The following is a 23,454-nucleotide window of genomic DNA, read 5'->3' as shown; positions in this document are numbered from 1 at the left end:
TTCTAGATCATAGGACCAACTACAAATGCCTCTGTTTAGAATTTAAAGCTCTTCCCAATCTAGCTCCAATCTACCTTTCTAGACTTATTACATATTACTCTCCTTCATACACTTTCTGGTATAGCCAGATTAACCTGCTTGCTCTTCCTTATCCATGAAACATCATCTTCTGAAGTCTGAAAATATGTGCGATGTACAAAACTTGTGGACCTCCCACTTCTGCCAAGGGATGGGGTGGGGGTGTTATCTTGTATCTTTTCATTCAAGTCACACTTATTTTTATAATTTTGCAACATCTACTTTTGCTTTTTTCTTTATGGTTTTTTCTGTTTACATTATTGTTATTGTGTATGTTTTCTTGGCTTTGATTACTTTACATCAGTTTATATAGATCTTTCCATACTTCTCTATATTTAATCACATTCATCACTTTCTAAAGTAGAGTAATACTCCATTACATTTATGTACTAGAATTTGCTTAGCCATTCCTCAATAGATTGCTGTCTACTTTGTTTCCAATATTTTTGCTGTCACAAAAAGTGCTGCTTTAAATATTTTGGTGTACATGGAGACTGTTGTATCACTGATGTCCTTGGGCTATAAGCCTAGTAATTGAATCACTGGGTCAAAGGATATAGATATTTTAGTCACTTTGCATATTTTAAAATTGGTTTCCAAAATTGTTATACCGATTCACAGCTCCACCAACAATGCACCAGTACACCTACCTTCCCACAACCCTTTCAGTTTCTTCTATCATCTTTGCCAATTTGTGAGGTATAAGGTGAAGATTCAGGGTTATTTTGATTTGCAAGTCTTTTATTAATGATTTGGGACATTCTTTCATGGGATTGTGAACACTTTGCATTTCTTCTTTTGAGAACTGTTATATATCCTTTGAAACTTATCTAGTGGGGATTGACTTTTGGATACCAACCCCTTGTCAGAGAAATCTGATACAAAGGTGTTTTTTTTCCCTTCTGTTGCTTCCTTTATCTTGAGTATATTAGTTTTGTTTGTGCAGAAGCTTTTCAGTTTCATGTGATCAATGAACTTAATCTAATTTATTTTACGTAAATTGCTTGTTTGGTTAAGAATACATCTCCTACCCATAGCTATGTATAGCTGTGAGATGTATATAATCTATTTGTCTTCTAATTTTTTTGTAGTATGATCTTTAATACTGAGACATGATAAATCTTTTTGTTTTTATTCTGTTTGCTATTGATTTTGATCTTTATTCTAGCAAGGTGATAGTTTGACAGCTTATCCAGAAAATATTCCCATGTCAAAAATAAATTGATTCCTGTCAAGTCAGTTTTATTTTTTGTTGGGGTATATGTTCCTAGCTATGTCTTTTTTTTTTTCTTGGCTTCTCTTCTTGGGTGAAAAAAAGTATAATTCATAGGCTCTTGCCTTGTCCTTGAGCCTTTGGTCTCGTCCTAATGTTTTCCAATATTTTTCACTGTCTTCGTCTATATCCATCATTCAATTGAAGTAATTGAGTATTAGTGTATATATTAATTTAATTTGAAGGGTTTTATCAAGTTCTTCACAGAATTTCTCTCCATTTTCATCCTCTTCAAAAGAAATTAATGCTTAAGCTCTAGTCAACTTCCTGGTGTTTTCTTTATGTTCATTATAATGAGCTCTTTAGTGTGAGATATCCAGATATCTTACGAAATGATTCTTGTTTGCCTCTCTTTGAATCATCTTTCCATTTGACTGCAATTTGCTTATAAGTTCTGAATTCACTTACAACAGTAGTGTTGATTGATATTTGTTGCTAGGCAAGGGTCTCATTATAGATGGTTTTTAAAAACTATATACATTGTGATTGTTAGCACCCTCCGGTGAGTGCTCTGCTACTGTACAGGCAGAAGATAACCTCACAAGACTAAATGAAATATGATATTTTTCTGTTTCATGGGTTACCATTTCCAAAGACTTCATTACCAAGTAAGTAATGATTATGATTATGAGCCTACCTGTACATCTTCATCAGAGAGAGTGTTTTGCCAGGTACTATATTTGATGTCTTTCCAACATGGTAGAACTTGCCAGAAGTTACACTTTGCTTCAACCTGGGGTCATCACCACAATATTGTGAAGCAATAAAATAGAACTTTTGTGAAGATACATTTAAATTAAAGTCATGAAGTAGAGTCTCAAAACCAAGTGTTAACTTTTATATTTTTCATTTCGAGGCATCACTCAATTTACTGTTGTCTATTTCATTTCACTTGGTATTTAATGCAAGTCTTCTTATTAATAGTCCTAAGGACTGTTCTAGCAGAGATGAAAAGCTAAATATGGCCATGTTTTTTGTCCTTATGGAGATTATAATCTAGTAGAGGGTATGATGAGGGATAATTATAATGCAAAATAGACACCAGAGGAAGATTTAATGTAAGAAGCTTTTGATTCAAAGGCAGAACAGTTAGATTGTGGTTATGGCTCAGTCACCACTTTTGTAACCATGTTTGGGTGTCATTTAGCTTCTTTGAACCTAATTTTCTTCTTCTGTAATATTTGTATTACTAACCTAAAAAGTTGTTGGCAGTAGTGCTTTATATATGGTAAAGTATTATATGAATATGAGTTATTGTTATAATAGGTACAAAGAAAGTGTTTAGAAGGAAAACTCTCATTGGCATTTGGGTAAGGCCCCATGAAGAAATGTTTGGAAGGATGGTTAAGATTTCAGTAGGTGGTGGGACCAGGGAGGACATTGAAGGTGGAGGGAGCTCTAGGTGGAAAAAATAGCTGAAGTTGAAAACAAAGAATAGCTGGCTTTCTATATTTAAGAATTAACACTGGTAAAGTAAAATATAGAAATTAGTATGGTATGTTTTGAAAGGTATAAGAAGTTGAGAAAATTTAGAAAAATTAAGACATGCAACATAGTTTTTAGGTCTTTTCGTAGATCTAAAGTTGCTTAGTTGTCTTAGGAATCAATTAAAAAAAGTGTTTATTAAGTGCCTAGCATATACTGAGTGCTAGGGACAGAGGTACAAAGAATGAAACACTTCTTACTCCTACAGTATTTATATTCTAATAGGGAAACATAATAATAGCATGATGTTTACATAGATTATCTCATTTGATCATGTTACATCTATATAATAACATGGTATCTTTTAAAAATAAAATTCTAATATTTTAAATACTTAGAGATGGGATAGACTTAAAAAAGTGTTTCAACAATCCGGCTAGCAGCTGTTGTGGGGGTGAAAGACCAACACAAGCCCAACATCAAGCACACTACCAGCACGCTGCAAAAGCCCAGGTTCTTTTGATCTGCTTTACTAAGGAAAGCAACATTAAGGGGTTAACAAGCTTATTTTAATCCAGCATACAAATATCACTCACTTAGTTCAGGGGAAAAAGCCAGCACCCTGAACTTCGGAGAAAAATACAAATAAAGTACAAACATTGATAGAACTTGATTAATTCAAATCCCAATACATAGTTACCAGAGTTTAACAAGTCCCAACATCCGGGTTACAAGCTAGAGGGCTTAGTTACAGCTGCCCGGAGTCTCTGCATCACCGCACCACCAGGAGTGAGAGCCCTCGAGAAAATAGCTCTGTCTTCTCTTTTTATAGCATTTCAGATGTCATCAACTGTCATCTGAATGACCAGAACTTAGGCTGCTATGATTGGCTCTTGAGTTAGCACCTCCCCTTATTACCCTGGGAGCTTCACACCCACATAGGATTAGCACCTAATAGGGGTTTGGGCCTGGGGCTTAGCACCTAGTAAGACTCAATGACATAAACTGAATTACTCGAAGGAAACAAAAGCCAAACTCTTCAAGGGCACTTGGTTGAACTGAGTGCTAAGAGCTATTTTGCTTACCAACACAAAAAGCAAAGAAATCGTTATTTCCTTTCCCCTTAATTTTCATCCAGGAGATGGGAAGAAGAAATCAGAAAATATTATTTAGGATACCCCGCTTTCTCTCCTTCTCACCCGCCCCCCCCCAAAAAAAACACCACCACCACCATCACTACCTTTATGTGTCTAACGATAAATGTCAATCTATAAATTGATTTACTAACATACTGTGGCTAACTTGAAGGAAAAATCTCTCCAAGAATATCAAAGGACTTACAAATTATTTAGATAGGAAAAAAGCATTGTAACCAAGTTGATGAACAGTGAATTAATGAAAAATAATTTATCAAGGACATAATATGTACCAAACTCTACGCTAAGTGCTAGGGATACAAGTGAAAGAGTAGAACATTCCCTGCCCTTAAAGAACTCACATACTAATAAGTGGAGACTACACATATAGAAGATTTTTCTCTCCAAGTTAGATAGAAAGGTCCAGTGGTCCTTAAGATGTAGCAGTGAGCAGATGGTAATCCATTTTTAATGTCATTTCTGTTGATAAAACATTTGCTTCTTTTGTTGAACTATTGCATGCTGCTAAGGACTTTGGTAAGAACTTTTTGTGAGAATCCTGTGGCTACTAAGGAGGAGGGGACTGACCTGTAGAGCCATTTCCTAGGTCACATAGGAAGGATGTGCTGCAGAGGCAGGTTGAAATCAAGGTTGCTTGTCTAGGTTGGAGACACTGCTCTTCCAGGGCCTCTTGAGCTTACCTGCTCCATCCGTGGCACTTAGTATTGTTGGTGGCAGGGATGGTGGACCCCCTTCTCTACAGGGATCGCTCCCTAAGATGGTATTCTTGGCTAAGTAGACCATTATGAGCAAGCCTTAAGATATCCCACTTCAGAGGTTTTAAAATTTCTATTTTGCCTAATTACTTTGTTAAAGTATTATAGTTTATCTGCATTACTTGATTCACCAGTTATTTATTTAGCTGCTACCTTATGAAAGGTGCACAGTTGAAGGCTCAAGGACGATATGAAGAGGAATAAGGTAGGTCACCGCCCTTTAGGAAGCTCAAAAGTCTGAGAGACTGTAATTTATGGCTAAGGAGTTCAGGGAAGTTTGTGTGGGAGGAGCTTACATTAAGTTGCATGTTGCAAGATGAGTAGAATTTCAGGAGGCAGAGACAGGAGTAAGGTATTCCAGGCAAGGGATTAGCATAAATAAAGGTTTAGAAGTAGGAAAGCACAAGATGTGTTGGGGAATGAGCAATGTAGAATAATAAAATTTTGATTCTATGTTACTCAGATTTAATGCACTTCCTTATCTACTCAGAGTATGAATCTCATCTACAGCATCTGTGACATAAATGGTCATCCACCTTCCTTTTGAAACCATCCCATGAGGTGAAACCTGTTACTTACTCATGTAGCGCATTCCTTTTTTTAGACAACTAAGATTGCTGGGATATTTTTCTTTAGCTACAGTCTGCCTCTATACCTTTACCATCTAGTTCTGCCCTCTGAGGTCAAGCAGGATGAGTCTTGTAATCTCTGTTCCTTAGAGCAGGTCTGAAGATATTTTCAGATTACTATCCTGTTCCTTCCATATAAGTAGTCTTTTCTATGTTAAAAAACTCCAGATTTTTAACCAGTCGTCTCATAATATGGTTTCAGGTGTCTTCACTAATATAATCACCCTCCTGGACGTCAATGTCCATTTTAATATATGGTTCCTAGAGCTAATGAAGAATCATGCTGATAAGTGACGTGACCCAGACAGAGCAGGACTTTTGCCTCCCGTACTCTGAACATCAGATTATAGTAGCTTTTTTGGCTGCCACATCACATTGCTGAGTCATGAAGTTTACAATCCACTAAAGTATCTAGGTCATTTTTATAGTTAATTGCTTTCTATATGTGTCTTCCCTATCATAAAGCACCTGTAGAGGTAGTTGCCAGGTCTCATTTGCACAGATGCTCTCCCCTATGACAACTGCAGGGGCAGGCTGGAATCAGGGTTTCTTTTTTGAAGGGGGAGGTGTAGTGGACAGAGCTGTTGCAGGTGTAGGATTATATTGGAAAGATTGGTTATTTGAGGCAAGATTTTTGGGAACCTTTGAGTAGTGTGATAAAGGATTTTGGTTTGATTTAGTATGTAATGAAATGCTACTAAGCTTTGGAGTAGTAAGGAGACTTGATCTGGGAATTATGAAGATCAGTTTGACAGTGGTATATATGATATATTAACATCATAGGAGTGGGAGTCAGAAGAGGATTGAGTCAAGGAGACCAGGTTAATGAGGCACTGAATTAGCATGGTGGAATTGAGAATGATAAGGAGAAAGTGAATAAATTGTAAAAACTGACTAAAAAGGTATTGGAAAAGGGATCAGCAGAGATGAAAGGGACCTTCTAGGGGGGAGGAGAGTACAGAAGCCATGCTAATTAGTGTATAATGAGAATGCAAACATAAACATTGTGTACTCCCAGATTTTGAGTTTTAGTTATTCCCTAAGTCTTACCATGAGTCTAAGGTAGGAGTAGACCACATGTAGGCTTTTGTGTACCTTAATGTGAAACTTTTGTACATGTGTTAAAATAAGCCGTGAGTTTTGTAACAGTGGCTTTCATTTGAGGAAATGGTTGATTTTTCTGAGATTTTATGCAATGTTTTTCCACCTTTATAACTATTGCTATTGTGGTGTTATAGAAAAACAATAAAACTACTTCACTGTTTAATGGGTGTCTCATGTAGACATGTGTTGTGAATCATCATGACTATGGCTCAAAGTGAAATGTGTATAAACCATTCGATAATACAGCTCAAGAAAAATAATGGTAGATCCCAAATATCAAATTTTTTGTTGATAAGAAGACACAAAAATTTTTATGTAGTATTTACTTCTTTGTAATATTCTTTCAGTTTTGATCAGTATGAAGGTACACAAGAATTAAGATTTGTATCTGTACTTAAGAATTATGTGGATAATGCAATTTTTAAAATGCAGATAATTATTACTGTTTTAGAAGATGTAGCCTAATAGATTTTATTAGAGCAATTTTTGGCCTTCTTGTAAGTAAAGATTACAGATTTCATCAAGAAAACTAAAGTGTAACTAAAATAATATAGGCTGTAATCTAATTAGTTATAATGTCTTGCAAATTAAAATAGAAGGGTAATTATCTGCCTGGAATTTAGGAAAAGGGGAGCCAGAGAATAAATTTTTGGTTAATTCATCACTGTCCAGGATGGAAAATGCCTAATTAGCAGTCAGACACTCATCAGTGTTGTGATCTTGGTCAAATAACTTAGCTCTTCAAATTTTTAGTCATAGTTTGATGACACTATCCTTTAAGTTCATTCCACTTTGCTTTGACGATATTCACTAAACAAACTTATGATCTTAATTGATTTTCAAAATAAACTGTCTCCTGAGTTGAGAATGCAGTATTTTGATCTGCTTGATAGTTGTGTGGTTAGGGATAAGAACTGGGCTTGTGATTTCATTGCTGTAGGAAACTCCTAGGTGAGAATGCTAGCTCTACTGATGCAGTTTGGTACCTTCTCTGCAACTTAGAGTATTAGAGAGTTGCTTAGAGCACTGAAAGCGTAAGCAACTTGCCCAGGCCCGTCTGTGTCAGAGGTAGGACTTGAATCTTTCTGGAGTTGGGGCCAGCTCTGTATTCACCCTGTCATGCTGTTTCTCAGTTTTATAACAAATATAAATGAATAAGCTGGCATTCTTATTGTCTTATAATATTTTTTATCAATTTATTTAAAATTTTTTTAGCCTGAATCAGTCCCCAGAGCCTCATGATCTGCTTCTACTAGTATAATAAAATTCTTGAACATTCAGATATTTCCAGATCTTGTTTTGACCCTATCACAGCCTCTTTGATTGAATAAACTATCTGCCTACTATGTGAGAGATACAGGAGGATAATAAAAATTGTAAGAAGGAAAACAATAATTAGACATAGTTCTTGCCATCAAGGTTCCTGTAATCTGCTAGGGTAGATAATAGGTGTATTTTATACATAAGCTGATATGGCAGTAAGTAAGGACTATTAGGTCATTAGCAGCATAATGCAAAACAGCACTTTGTACCTCCTTTCTGGATTTGTAAGCCCTAAGAGATTCAAGGATGTGGAGAGATAATTATGGAGATGTGTCTGTGGGGGAAGAATGATCAAGGATAGCATTGTAGAGGTGGCATTTGAACTGAATGTGTGTGTGTGTGTGTGTGTGTGTGTGTGTGTGATGGAGATAGTTTTACTGTCTTCTCTCCATGCATTCATATAGGGCATGTTCCTCTGCCTGTTGAAATGTTCTTCCAAGGCTGAGGTCAGGGGCCACTTCCTTCATGAATGTCACCCTATTTCCCTTGCCTCTTCCTTAACCATCCTCCCTCCACCCCCAAATGTTCTTTGTGTTTTGTGTTTTTCTAGAGCATCTTTTAATAGTTTTCTACTTTATCCCATCTTTTATTTTTTTGTATTTGGGAATGTTATATTCCCTCTAGTAGACTAGATAAGCTACCTGAATATAGAGACTGTCAATTTTCATCTAGTTGCTCACATTTAGCACTGTACCTTGCAAATAGTAGGGACTGAATACATTTTTTTTTTTTGCAGGGGGAAGGCAGGGCAGTCGGGGTTAAGTGACTTGCCCAAGGTCACACAGCTAGTAAGTGTGGCAAGTGTCTGAGGCTGCATTTGAACTCAGGTCCTCCTGACTTCAGGGCTGGTGCTCTACTCACTGTGCCACCTAGCTGCCCCGACTGAATACATTTTTATGGTATTAAATTTACTTTCAAGTATAGGTTGTAATGTAAACAAATGTAAAAAAGCAGGAACAATCAAGAAGCGTTGGGGGGACAGTGAGTAGTCCAGCACTTAGCACAGTGCCTGGCACATAGTTGCTTAATAAATGTTTATTGACCGACTGATTTTGGCAGGATTTTTAGTGTGCAAAGGGGAGTAAGAATGCATGCCTTTAGTATTTATCATTAATCAGCACAGCTGGTAATAACTTTGTCTCTTTTGTTTCCAAAGTTTCAATCCCCAACTTCTTTGAACCATTAGTCTTTGAGCAGAATAATTTATCCCAGATCTTTCCAGTGTACCTGTATGCTACATTTGTGATGTTACTTAATATTGCATTTCAGTATACTCCAATGACATTTGCCATTTTCAACTCATAGTCCCTTTTCAGCTTGCCATACAAGGGAACTTAAATGTCCACAATGTAACATGGTAAAAAGTGCTGGACTGGGAGTCAGTACTGGGTTTTCATTCTCTGTCTGGCACTCATCAGTGTTGTGATCTTCGTCAAATAACTTAGCCTTTCAAATTTTTAATTCCCTATCTGTTAATAATAGATAATACCTTTTCCATTTCATAAGAGTCACTGTGAGGGTGAATTTTCATAATCTAAGTGATAGTACCTTTTAAACTCTAAAAAGCACTAAATATAAATGTGAGGCAGTAGCATCCTTTGTTCCATGCTCTCATGCTGTTATCTTGATGGAACTGAATTACAATAATGATGACATTAAGCAACTAATAAATATTTTCTGATTGTTTACAATGTGCTTAGCACTGTGTAGGCATCATGGTACCTTTTTTAGTGATGGATAGGTATATCTAGTTGATGAATTAATATCATTTTAAAAATTGTCAGGTGTATTACAAAGTATCTTAAAGTAGAGTCAGCTAGATGGTGCATGCTAGACTTGGAGTCAGGAAGACCCAAGTTCAAATCCTGCTTCAGATATATACTAGCTATATGGCCCTTGGCAAGTTATAACTTCTGTCTGCTTCAGTTTCCTTATCTGTAAAATGGGGATAATAATAGTACCAACCTGAAACAGTTATTATAAGGACAAAATGAGATAATATTTGTAAAGTGCTCTCGAAACCTTAAAGCACTATATAAGTGTTGGCTATTGTAATTATTTTAAACTATTCAGAAAGTTACATTTAATGTTTATAGTTAGACTAAGTGTCATATCGAACAGTTCGATCCTCTTCTGTTAACCTTTAGAATATGTAATTACCTAACAGATTCCCAAAGTCAGCGATACTAGCCCCTGGGGGTGGCGCTGGACCAATCTGGGGGGGGGGTGGTAGTAGCTTTGGGTGCAATTGGGGGAGGCATTGAATAAAAATAAAAGGGGTGGTAGAAGAACAAGGAAAGAAGAGAAGATAAGAAAAATTTGAAAAACCATTCGTACGTTTCATCTGTTGTGTGACAGAGTTAAAGTCATAGTAATTTCATTATTTTCCAAATAAACACACAAAATGCTAATTATAACTGATCGGTGGTCAAGTCTGCTGTCAGGTCTTAACAAGCAAGTGTTGGCAGCCAAGCATTTTGTGCATTATTGGGAAGTCCAGCATACATTAGCAGGAATATGTGCATGTAATGACTTGTTTACAATACAATACTATATGATTATGTGACATAATATTGTGTCATTAAAATTAAAATGCAGGAAAAAAGCTTCACAAATCTACACTTAATTATTAAACTTAAGCTGGATTATTTAAAAATATTTTATATTTTTTGGAATGATGCAAATTAAAAAAAAAAACATTAGAGGATTAAAGAAAGTAGATTTCCAGGGAAGTGCTGAGTAATTTCTTATTTTTGAAAAGGGGATGGTAGGCCAAATGTGTTTGGGAACCTCTGTACTAAATACTACAGTTAAAGGATGTGCTGGCATATGTGATTCAACTCATTGGCTGGTATATCTTGGCATGTTTATATAAGATTAATGTACTTAAAAGATAATTTGATATTTCTACAATATTTGAAATATATTGTGGCCTCACTTTAATCTTTGTAATATGGACTTCAAGATTGAATGAACATGGTCATAAAGCATTTTGTAATCCTTAAAATGGTATGTAGAAGTGTTAGCTGTTCTGGTTCTTGTGTGTGTTACTATGGAAAGAGTATGGACTTGGAGTAAGGAAAGGTTTATTTTCCCCCTTGAGCTTTAGTGCTTAAGAGACTGTGCCATGCTTATTCATTCTCTGCTAACTGCCTTTGTGTTTGTCTTTTTCACATTTCCTTAAAAAAATTATTAATACCTTTTGTTTTTATATTATGCTCCTTCCCAGGGAGCTATATATAGTATTATAAAGACACAAGATTTACCAAAACTAACCAACATATTGAAAAAGTCTGATATTATATACAATGTTCCATACCCATAACTCTGTGAAATAGGGGGGAGGAGTTGCTTCTCTTCTTTGGGTTGAAGCTTGATCATTATAATTTCAAACATTCAGTTTCAAATGTTTTGTTGTTCTTTCATTTACATTATTGTCATTAAACATTTTCTGTATTCTATTTAGTTTGCATCAAATCATATGAATCTTCCCATGTGTCTGTGTTCCTCATTTTTTATAGCATGGTAATATTCCATTATATTTATGTAGCACAACGTGTTTAACCATTTTCCAGTCAATAGACATCATCTTTGTTTCTAAATGTTAACTATTACAAAAATACTACTGTAAATATTTTTCTTTATATGGAGCCTTTCTTCTTATCATTGACCTCTTTGGAATTTGCTTTTTTAGGCTATTTGACCTTTTCTCCCTCATCAACTTCTTTTTGTGCCTTCATAATCTCTTTCTTTGAAACCTGGGTTAAGTGTCATAGTGTGCTTGCTTTCCTCTCCTCTATACCAGATTCTAAGATGCAAAGGTCGTTTCCCTGTGAAGCTGCTGTGTGTGTGTGTGTGTGTGTGTGTGTGTGTATGTATGTATGTATATGTGTGTATATGTGTGTGTTTATATATGTATATGTGTGCATATATGTAACAAACCATTCCTTCTTATTGGTAAGAATCAGACTTAAATAGGCTTCCTGGTGCAAGTACCAGCACTTTTTTTTTTTAATTCTTTTACTCTTTCTATTGATTTTGTGCTTTTGTGGAGTTGCTTTCCCTGTACAGGTTTTAGGGGAAAACTGACTAGTTTTGCTTTAACTTAATGTACCAGTTACTCATCAGTGCCATAGGCAGTTGGCAATGCTGATGTAGCATTTTGGAGTCAAATAAGGATTTGGGAGTAATCCATGTAGAAGTGATAGTCAAAATCAAAGGCATGAATGAGATTAGACAAGAAAAATCATAGAGATCAGAAGGAATGGGAAACCTCACAGCCTTGGGGAATACTTATTATAATGGAATAAAAGGAAAAGGAGTAATATTTTAGGAGCTTCCCTACTAGGTCACTTAAACTAAGCCCTTTATTTTACAATTGAAAAATCTGAAGCCCTGGGAAGACATGTGACTTCCCCAGGATCCCACAGCTAATAAGTGTCAGAAGTGGAACTTGAACTCAAATCTTCCTTGTTTTAAGGCTGCTACTCAGTTTAATATAGTGATTAAGTGGCATTGTGTGGAGGAGCTCTGATTTGTAGATAAATCCTAGAGTTCCTTGAGGCACAAAGTTTGATTCATTCTGGTACACACAATAAATTACAGAACGTGATTTGAACCTAATTGGTTTGCCTTAATTCAAGCCCAGCATTTTCCATATTGTCCTAGGCAGCTTCTGTAATCTACCTCACCTACATTATGAGTTAGGCAGTTTTTTTGTAGACTAGTCTAGAAGTTTAGCCACTACTTAATAACATTATTCCTCTGAGAAAGTGCATTGTTTTCTATACATATGACTTGCAAATAAACTTTTGGGACTGAAGTGTTTTTAAGTTTTAGGGACTGTGTATATTGGCTCTCTTTTTACAAGGGCTAATTGGAATCAACTTCTATTTGTCCTCAAATGAAATAGTTTAACTCTTCTTTGTACCAATTATGCCTTTCAAAATATGTATGTTCATACATTGATTTTTCAATGTGAATGAATTAGATACTGTCATTTATTTTAACTGAGAGGTACAAGCACTTAAAAAGTAAGAAACATGACTTTTTATGTTAAAATTGAGGACAGTGGCAACTTCTGCTTTCCAATTATGAATGAATGATAAAATATCTTGTGATTGCCTGTCGTACTATTATTAATTCCTCTAGAGGTATGCCTTTTTGAATGGAATAAATGTAGTCTATGAAAACTGTCTATAAATTGCATTTCTGGTACATGAATTCAGTTTTTCTCATTCATTGTCCTTTTACAATCAGAGATGTACTGTAAAACTATAGACACTTGTAAAATCACAATACAGAAAAATTTCAAATGAACAAGTCTAGGGAAAATAATGTTTTCATAAAGCATTAATAATTGATAGTACACTTGAGGGGTTAAAGTTCAGGCTGTAATAGGTCCCCCCCCCCCCCCCCCAAAAAAAAGGTGACAGAGAGAATATCAACTAATGACTAATATGCCTGTTTTCTACTCTATTGAGTTTGATACTACTGGTGTAGACTCTGGGAAAATGAAGGCTGTAGCACATAATTGTAAATTAGGAAGAAGAAAACAATTTGGAGGCTAGATACTGATGACCTTACAATATTAATTTTTTTTGAATGAAAACATTTTGTGTTTCTAGATTTAGTAGATTAAATTAGCTTTGTAAATGGAAAATTAAATGTTTAAGTTGCTGTATTTCTAGTTGGGATAAACATAAGTAATGCTAACTTGATTGGCGCAGTAATCCAAAAAGGTTTTAGAGACTCGAATTGGTAGGTGTATTGGTTATTTTAAGTAACTAAACACTACTATGTTGTGCATTTTTCTCATTCTCTGCTCGCTAGATAGTATACTAAAGGCAAATGATGGTTTAGATATGTCAGTTACCATAAGCAGTCTTACTATCTTTTAAGATGATGATTAACTTCTTTTATTAGGCATACAGTTAAGGAAAATCATTTTTAAAATATTCAAATTTGGGATCCTTTTAAAACTTTAGAGTTTAAGTTGACATTAAGTTAAATACACAATTAATAGTATTATTTCTTTTAAAAATCACAACATACCTACCTTGGAAGTTTGTTTAAAAAAATGTGTTGCAACAAATTGTAGAGATATTTTCTACCACCCCTATAGTTTTATTTGTACATCTGAAGTTAATGCAGCTAATATATACCTTAAGGTTAGCATTTTTTTTTTGACATTTTATAACTTTATTTAAACGAAGTTCAATTTAGTTTTCATCCACATTGACTGTCTGTAAGCTTTTGAAAGTGGTGACAGGTACATAAGTAACCAAGGTATACAGCTTGTTAGGTGAATCTTCATCCTCATTGCGTTTCCTGGACAAACGCACTCGGATACGGTATGGGACATTCCTTATTCCTTTGGCCCAAACAGCTTTGTTGAGTCTGGTGTCAATGCGTACATCTGGAGTTCCCATTTCTTTCATGGCAAATTTGCGAATTTCCTTCAGAGCCCGGGGAGCTCGCTTTTTGAAGCCTACTCCATGAATCCTCTTGTGAATGTTGATGGTATACTCCCTGGTCACCACCTCGTTGATGGCGGAACGTCCCTTTTTTTTCTCTCCACCTTTCTTCGCGGGAGCCATCCTGCCGGGGACCAGGTCGGAAAAGGGTTAAGGTTAGCATTTTGTTTGGCCCTCACTCATTGTAAGAGAGTTGGTGTGGAGACTCTGGGTAGCCATTAAGGCCCCCCCTCCTTTGAAAACTCAGATTTGGTGCTTCTCTCTCTGGTAACTATGTATGTATAGCTTTGGTCAGACAGCTAGAATTGTTGATTTTTGTTATTTGCTCTGTTTATATTTTCTCTGTTTGTAATTTCTGTTTGTATTTGCTCCAAAGTTCGGGGTGCTGGCTTTTTCCCCAGAACTAAGTGAATGGTATATGTATGTTTGATTAAAGTGAGATTGGAAACCCCTTAAAGTTGCTTTCCTTAGAAAAATAGATCAAAGAACTTGTAGTAGCAGCCCTCTTGAGTGCTGGTGTTATTGGCCTTATACCTCCACAGCAGCTGCTAGTAATGTTGTTACGTAGGAAAATGATATAATCAAACAGGACTTGATTTTTGTACAGTTTTTCAAGGCTGTGTTTATTTTTTTTCAGTAATATTTTATTTTTACTCAATTGCATGTAAAAACAACTTTTAACTTTGGTTTTTTAAAATTTCGAATTCCAAATTCTTTCCCTCCCTTCCTCCGTCCCATCCCCTCTCCCTGAGATAGTGATTTGATATAGGTGCAGTCATGAAAAACATATTACATATTAGTCATGTTGTGAAATAAAACATAGACCAAAAAAAACCCGGAAAAAGAATAAAGTGAAAAATAGTCTGCTTCGAATCTGCATTCAGACTGCATCACTTCTTTCTCTGGAGGTAGATAGCATTTTTCATCATGAGTCCTTTGGAATTGTCTTGGATCATTGTATTTCTGAGAATAGCCAAGTCATTCACAGTTGATCATCATATAGTTTTGCCGTTACTATGTACAACATTCTTCTGGTTCTGCTCACTTCACTTTACATCAGTTCATGTAAATCTTAACTGGGTTTTTTGCTGAAAGCATCCTACTTGTCATTTCTTATACCACAATAGTATTTCATCAGAATCATATACCACAACTTGTTCAACAAGGCTACATTTATTGCGTAAGGGCATATCTGAACAAATGTGTGGTTTGGGCTAAGTGTTCCTAACTGTAATAAATATGATCCTGAAAATTTGTATAGGTCTTGTTAACTCAGTTTGCTATGTAATTTCATGTTTTTTCAAATTTTCTCACTTTCTAGTGACAGTTCAGCCTTTTGGTGCTTTAGCAGCTGTAGGAAGCTTAACTCATTTAAAGATGCTTAATTAACATTCATTACAGTTTTTCTTGCTTTTATCCTTTCATTCAGAGACTTCCGCCAGTGTCCAGTGAAGGACAAGAATGTGCATACTCAGAATATGGTCTTTAGCCTCTTTTAGTATTTCAGTAAGAACTGTGTTGGCATTCCTTTCTAAATGTTTGTATTAATGACCCAATAATTTGCTTTTATGATTATCTAATGCAATATTCTGGCAACCAAAAATAAACTGGTTCTGTAGAGTAATTAGGAAAGTTGGAGGCAGCTTCTAAGGTTGATGGAATGATTTTAAGTTCTTTTGATACAGGGAAATTTAATGAGAAAAAGAAGGCATAAGAAAGTATTTTCTTTTGTTAATTTATAGATTTTGTCTTAACTTGAGAGAAGTTAAAACAAAACTCCAACGAAGTGCAGTCCCTGAAAATGTTCAGCAAAAAGTGCCTAAAATAGTTATTGGTAATATAACCTTATACTTTTGTATATTTACCAATCGTTAAAAAGAAACAAAGTATGTATTCTCTAAAAAAAATTAGTTGTTTGTTGTATTCAACCTTATTTTTTGTTGCTGTTTAATGTTTTGGTCTTAGTTCATGTAATCATAGTATCTTTTAGCTCTTCATTCTGTATCATTTTATACGTCATCCTACATTTTATTGAATTTTTCATATGTATCCTTTTGGCATAATTACATTACATTATATTCATGTACCATACTTTATTCATTTATTCCCCAGTTGATGGACCTGTGGTCTATTTCTATCCTTTACTAATACAAATAGTGGTGCTATGAGTTTTTTGGTACAAATGTATCTTTTCTTCTTGTCAGTAACTTCCTAGGGGTAGAAATTCAGTGGTATTGCTGACTCAAATTTTATAACTCTTTATAACAATTTTTATAACTCTTTATAACTCTTCATAACAATTTTATAACTCTTCTTGAATAATTCCATTTGTTTCCAAATTTCTTAGTCCAATTCACAGCAGTGAATTAAAAATTATAAGCTTGTTTTCTCACATACCTTCCAATACTGACTTTTTTCATATCATAGAATCAGAGCTACCTGGTCCATCTTGTACATGAAAGTAATCCTCATTACAACGTAATTGACAGATGGTCATCCAACTTCTGCTTGATGATCCCCTGTGAAGAGCAACCTGGTACCTCCTCAGGCATTCCATTCTACTTTTGGATAACTACCATCATTAAGAAGTTTTGTCTCCAAAACATATGTCTGCTGCTCTTGGTTCTCCCCTCTGCGTCAAAATAGAATAAGTCTCATACCTCATCCACATGATAGCCTTTCAGGTATTTGGAGACATTCCACATCTCTTTAATCGCCCCCCTCCCTTCTCAATCTATTTTAATCATCTTTTTTTTAAACATCCCTAGTTCCTCTACCAACTCTTACAAGAAAGTCTTTAGCCTTTCTGGTCGCACAGCTCTGAACACTTTTGACTTAACAAAGTTCTTTTCAGTTGGTGTCATCTAAAACTGTGTACTATACTCTATATACTCGATACTCCTGATAAGGTCTGACCAGAACAGAGTACAAGGGAGACTATCATTTCCTTGTTCTAGGAAGCAGTTAGGTAGCCCAAGTTTGCGTTAGCTTTTTTTGGCTGCCACCACAACACCATTCTGTTGATTGATATTGACCTTCTTGTCTTCTAAAACTCCCATAGGAGACAAAGTGCTATCTTAACCATGCTTCCACCATTTTGTACTGGTGAAGTTAGTTTTTTGATCCCCAGTATAAGACTTTGCATTTCTGTTTATTGAATTTCATCCCATTAGATTTAGCCCATTGGCCAAGCCTGTCAAGCAAAATATTTTTGCCTTATGATCCTATATTAGGCATTGGTAAGGGTTCTGACTGTGTCTTTATCTGAGTCATTATTAAACCACTCAGGGTAAAAGATACAGATCCCAGCAGTACTCCACTAGAGCCCTTCTGATGGGCTGATTTCTAACTATAATTAGTAATCTTTAATTCCTGCCATTCTGCAGCTCACATCAAATTTTATTAGCAGCTAGCCTATATGTAATCTCACAATTTTTCCATGAGAATACTATGAAATTTATATCAAATATCTTGCTTATATATAGCTAAACCATAGTTACAATATTTCCCGTGATCGGTGTGAAACCTTGTTGAAAAAAGGAAATCAGTTAGTCTTCACTTCATGAATCATGCTAGCTCTTTATGTTACCAAGTCCTTTACAAGATTTTCACTACCTTTTTAATTTGTTCTAAAATTTTCAAGGAATTTATTGCAGTCTCATTGGATTAGAGCTTATACATTCTCTTATTTTCTTTTTTGAAAACTGAGACATTTGCCCTTCTTTACTTCTGTGTCATCTCACCATTACTCTATAATCCTTCATCTCTCAGTGATTGGAGCTCAGCAGTAGTACTTCTTTGAGTACCTGAGGACTTGGTTCACCATAGCTAGGTGACTTGATTTGTCCAGGGCATGTAGTATTCTCTTTATCTCTTTAATTATCTTGAGTATCAGCTCTCTGTTAACCATATTTGTTCTCTCACTTTCATTGAAAAGGTCATTCTCTTTGGCCCACAAAACAAGCTAAATAACAAAAGAGTTGAGCAGCTATTACCTTTTCTTTGTTATCAGTTTTCATCCCATCTCCTCTTTGATCCTCCTCTTTTCCAAGTTTAACTTTAAAAACACATTTTTTTTTTAACAGAAAGTTTATTTTTTTTTCTTTCTCGCTCAGGCTTAACTCATTCTAATCTTTAGTTGTCCTTTGCCTAGTCTTACAGAATTGTAACATGCTTTTACATTCCTCTTTTGATAGCTATTCTTTGTTTCATCTGTATTTTTAAAAACTTTCATTAATTTATTTATTTAATTTTTTTTGGTTGTATAGAGGAATCTTTCCTTTTTTAATTATGAATTCAGCAAGGTTCAACAAACATGACCATTTCAATATTCAGACCAGAAAAAGGAGCATTGTATATACAGCTTAACTTTCATTACAATTTTTGAATGTGTATATTAAATTTAATATGATAGTAATAAAATTTACTTGCTTTTCTGAACTTGTTTACTCTTCTGTGTATTTGTTTCACTGATGTACTTTTGTATTACTTTTCATCACTGTCACTACTCACCAACTTCTCAACAACTCTCCACCCCACTCCCTGCACCCCTCCCTGCCCCCCACCCCATTAAAGACCTTCTTTGTAGTAAATAAGTATAGTGAAGCAAACCAGATTTTCACATTGGCCGCATCTGAAAATGTAAGCCTTATCTTGTGCCTCTAATTCATCTTTTCTGCCAAGAGGGAAGTAGGAATCATCAACAGCATTTGAAAATTGTAATTAGTTGTGTTGATCACCGGAGTTCAGTCTTTCAAAGTTGTTTTCCTTTACATTATTGTAGCCATCTAAGTTTTCCTCCTGATTCTGCTCATTTCACTTGTCAACAGTTTATAGATATATTTGCAAGTTTCTTTGAATTTATGACCTTTTTTTTAAACAATGCATTAGTATTTTATTACATTCATTTACTACAATTTATTCAACCATTCCCCAGTGGATGGACATTCACTTTGTTTCCAATACTTTGTTATAACAAAAAAGGACTGGTGTACACACACACACACTCACACACACACACACACACACACACATACGCGCGCATACATATGTATTTGTATATATAAATTCTTTCCTGCTGTCACTGATTTCTATGCAGTATAGGCCTAAGAGCAGTACAAAAAGATATGCACAATTTAATGGCTTTTTGATATAGTTCCAAGTTGCTTTGAAGAAGGGTTGAACTAATTCATAGTTTCAACAATAATGCATTTGTGTACCTCTTTCCCTGAAATCCCTTTAACAACTGTCATTTTATATTTTTGTCAGTTTGATGTACATGCAGTAGAATATAATTTATATTTAGTTTAAGGTTTAAAAGTTATTAATAATTGGGGAAATTTTTAATATAATTGTTGATAGTTTACATTTCTTCTTTTGAAAACTGCTTGTGATATTATTTGATTTTTTATTGGGGAATAGCTCTTGTTCTTATATATATATGTATCAGTTATTCCTGTATTTCTTGGATATCAGATCTTTATCAGAGGAATTTGCTGCAAAGAACTTGTTTCTTTTCTAATTCTACCTGCATTGATTTTATTTGTGCAAAAACTTTTCAATCTTATGCAATCAAAATTGTACATTTTGTCTTTTATGATAATCTCTATCCCTTGTCAAACAATATTTTCCACAGTTGTGAAAGGTATCTCTTCCCTTCTCTTCTAGTTTTTTTACAATATGACCTCTTACATCTAAGTCATATATATAGTTTATTGTAATATGTTATGTCAGATATTGATCTAAACGCAATTTCTTCCAGATTTCTTTTTATTTTATCCGTAATTTTCATCAAATAAGGAACCATTACCCCAGGAATTGGTATCTTTGGGTTTACTCAAAAAGAGGGCTACAAATCCAATGAATGAAATGATTGCTACTCACAAGACTCTTACATCTGGTTCTCTTAATTTTTTTTTAAATGGTGTGACTTTTCACATTCAGATCATATATCTATTTTGAGCTTATTATGGTATATGGTCTAAATGCTGATTTAATCCTAATTTCCACTAAACTACTTTCCAGTTTTGTCAGCAGTGCTTGTCAAATAGGGAGTTTATTTCCAAGTCATTAATTTTCATTGGTTTATTGAAACCTGGGTTAGTAGATTGTGATTCTTGGTTATCTGTTCTATTCCAATGATTCACCTTTCTACTTCAAGCCAGTACTAAACATTTTTTTTTTCCCTCTTGAGGCAGTCGAGGTTAAGTGACTTGCCCAGGGTCACACAACTAGTAAGGGTCTGAGGTGAGATTTGAACATAGGTCCTCCTGCCTGCAGGGCCAATACTAAAGAGTTTAAAAAAAAAGCGCTGAGCCTCTGTATCTCACCTAGGCTCTAATGAAGGGGCTATTTATGTTTGGCCTCCTTTAGAGCTTTGGAACTTTGACCTCCATTTCCAACACAGGCCAGTTTGCCCCTTCTTCGGAAAGCTGGGGGCTACAGATAGCTAGTTAATGCTCTTCACCAGACCTGGCACCAAACAGTTCTGATAATTACTACTTTGTATTATAATTTGAGGTCTGGGAATGCTATTTCTTCTTCATTTCTACTCTTTTAAGAAATCATTTTTCTTCAGATTCTAGATTGTCCTTATAATGAATTTTATTATTTTGTTAAGCATTGTAATGTATCTTTCTTGGCACAGAAATACTATTATTTTTCACAGATACTGGTTTTTTTTTTGTTTTTTTTTTTTACAAACTGGAGGTTTATTGCAGCCTTGTGTCAAGCAAGTCTATTTGTGCTATTTTTCCAGTGGCATATACTCATATCATGTCTCTATGTCACATTTTGGTAATTCTCACAATATTTCAAACTTTTTCATTATTATTGTATCTCATACGGTGAGATGTGATTGGTGATCTCTGATGTTATTATTATAATTGTTTTGGGGCTCCCTTAACATGCCTATATAAGACAGTGAACTTAATAAATGTTATATGTGTTCTGTTTGTTCCTCCAACCGGCAGGTCCCTTGTCTCTCTCCCTGTCCTTGGGCCTCCCGGAGACACAACAATATTGAAATTAGGCCAATTAATAATCCTACAATAGCCTCTAAGTGTTCAAGTGAAAGGAAGACTCAGAAGTCATTCACTTTAAATCAAAAGCTAGAAATGATTAAGTTTAGTGAAGGAGACATGTCAAAAGCCAAGATAGGCTGAAAGCTAGGCCACTATCCTGATCACTCAGTAGCCATCAACATCTAAGCAAGACCCTCCACAAGCAAAAAGATTACTTACCCTCTGAAGGTTCAGATGATTGTTAGACATTTTTTTTAGCAATAAAGTGTTTTTAAAATTAAAGCATATACCTTTTAAAATATATAATACTATTGCATACTTAATAAACTACCCTGCAGTGTAAACATAATTTTTATGTGCATTGGGAAACCAAAAAATTCGTATGACTCACTTTATTGGAATATTCTCTTTATTGCGGTAGTCTGAAACAGTAGTATCTCTGAGGAATGCCTGTACTTTCATTCATTAGTAAGTGAATATGTAAAATAATGTAGGTAGGATTGCAATTTTTTTTTAACATTTATTTGGGCCAGCCAATATCCCTCCAATTATTTGTCATCTAAAAAAAAATGTTTTGTAGCTTCATATGTCTTGAGTATGCCTTGATTGATGGACTTATAGATATTTTATGTATTTCTTATTTTGAATGGGACTTCCTTTTAAATTATTTCCTTGTGGATTTTGTTAGTATTATTTCAAAATGCTATTGATTTTGTGGGTTTATTTGTATCCTGTTACTTTTACTGAAACTCTTCATCTCAATTGCATTTGATTCCCTAAGGTTATCTTAAGTAAACTATCACATTGTGAATAAATGGTATTTTTGTCTCTCCTTTGCCTGTGTTTATGCTTTTAATTTCTTTCTCTTGTTTTTACTGCTAACATTTCAAAAACTTTGTCAGATAACATTAGGGAATAGCGGTATGCTTGCTTCATTAAAATAATCATACGATTTTGGGGTGTTCTGTTTTAAATAATTATTTATACCAGTTGTTTTTCTGATGTTGAACCATGCTTGAGTCCCATGAATATCCAACTTAATCATAATGAATAATTTTTAGATATATTCATCTTTTTGTTAGAATTATTAAACATAATATCATTTGTTATAATAATTTATAATTTAATTTTTTTGTCTTTTTTCTTCTCAGGGTTAGACATTAAGCCTCTGTTTTGTCATAAGGCATTTGGTAATATGGTTTTTTCCCCTTAATTTTTAGGAACAGTTGGCATGGCATAGATATTCTTTGATTGTTTGATAGAATTCACTAGTCAATATATTTGGACTAGGGATCCCTGCTCTGTCTTCTCTTCCCCCTCAGTAGTTCCTAGTTAAGTTTCATTTTTTGATATTGGATTAAGACCTCTATTAATTTGTATTTTTTTATGTTGTAGATAATCCTCCATTTCTTTTAAATTCTGTCACATACCTCTCTGTGTATTTATAATTTATATTCTCTGTTGTGATTTTTGTTGCTTTTTTTACTGTAGTAATTTGATTCTCTTCATCTTTTTAAGAGGTTAGCTAGAGGTTTATCAATTTTGTTGGTCTTTCCAAAGAGCCAGCTTTTAGGCTTTTTTAATGGTATATAGTTCTTTAATTTTCTGTTTTATTTTTCTCCTCACTTTAAAGATTTTTTAGGATTTGTTCATTTTCTTATTTTGAAAATTCCATATTCAGTTCAGTAATCCTCTTTATTTCTCTTTCCTTCTAGTCTGTTCTTTATTTTCTGATTTATTTCTAAAAGCTATATTCATATTTTTCTGTTCTCTCTCTGTCCCTCATGGAGTTAATGTTTGAGAAGTGCCAGCTTTGAGCTCTCTGTTAGCTCTAATTTGTACATTATTACCTTAGTAGACCTTACCTTATCCTCGTTTTTTTTCCCTTTTGCCGTGCCCCACTTTTAGAAATAAGGAAAATAATGTTAGATGGCAGCAATACCACAGAGTCATTCTGTGTCCCATATCATAAAGGCTTGGTCCCATTTCTTGGCCTCCTCATGATCAGCCTCTACCCCTAAGGACTTATATCATCTCATCTCTTATTCTATGATTTACCATCCTTACTACTAGCAGTGCCCACTGTCTTTAGGAACTAAGACATGTTCCCCCCACTCCAGAGTCTGATCTCCTACCGCAGCTACACACCTCTTACCCTGTGGGAATACTGTTCAGCAGGAGATACTCCCTCCCCCTTACCACTGTCTCTTAC

The 23,454-nt window shown here is 34.8% G+C and overlaps 2 protein-coding genes across 4 annotated transcripts in view; one reads left to right on the top strand and one right to left on the bottom strand.

Moving 5' to 3' along the window:
- The window catches only part of TENT4A (terminal nucleotidyltransferase 4A), a 97,791-nt gene that overhangs the window by 24,254 nt on the left and 50,083 nt on the right, over positions 1–23,454 (top strand). The window lies entirely within an intron of this gene.
- Positions 13,922–14,360, bottom strand: LOC118856363 (60S ribosomal protein L31). The gene has a single exon (XM_036766651.1). The coding sequence runs from the start codon at positions 14,341–14,343 to the stop codon at positions 13,966–13,968; it is 378 nt and encodes a 125-aa protein (XP_036622546.1). The 5' UTR covers positions 14,344–14,360; the 3' UTR covers positions 13,922–13,965.

The sequence above is a fragment of the Trichosurus vulpecula genome, chromosome 1 (genome assembly GCF_011100635.1).
Source record: "Trichosurus vulpecula isolate mTriVul1 chromosome 1, mTriVul1.pri, whole genome shotgun sequence".
Taxonomy (NCBI): domain Eukaryota; kingdom Metazoa; phylum Chordata; class Mammalia; order Diprotodontia; family Phalangeridae; genus Trichosurus; species Trichosurus vulpecula.
Note: the sequence above shows the minus strand (reverse complement) of the source record. Positions and strands in the feature narration are given on the sequence as shown.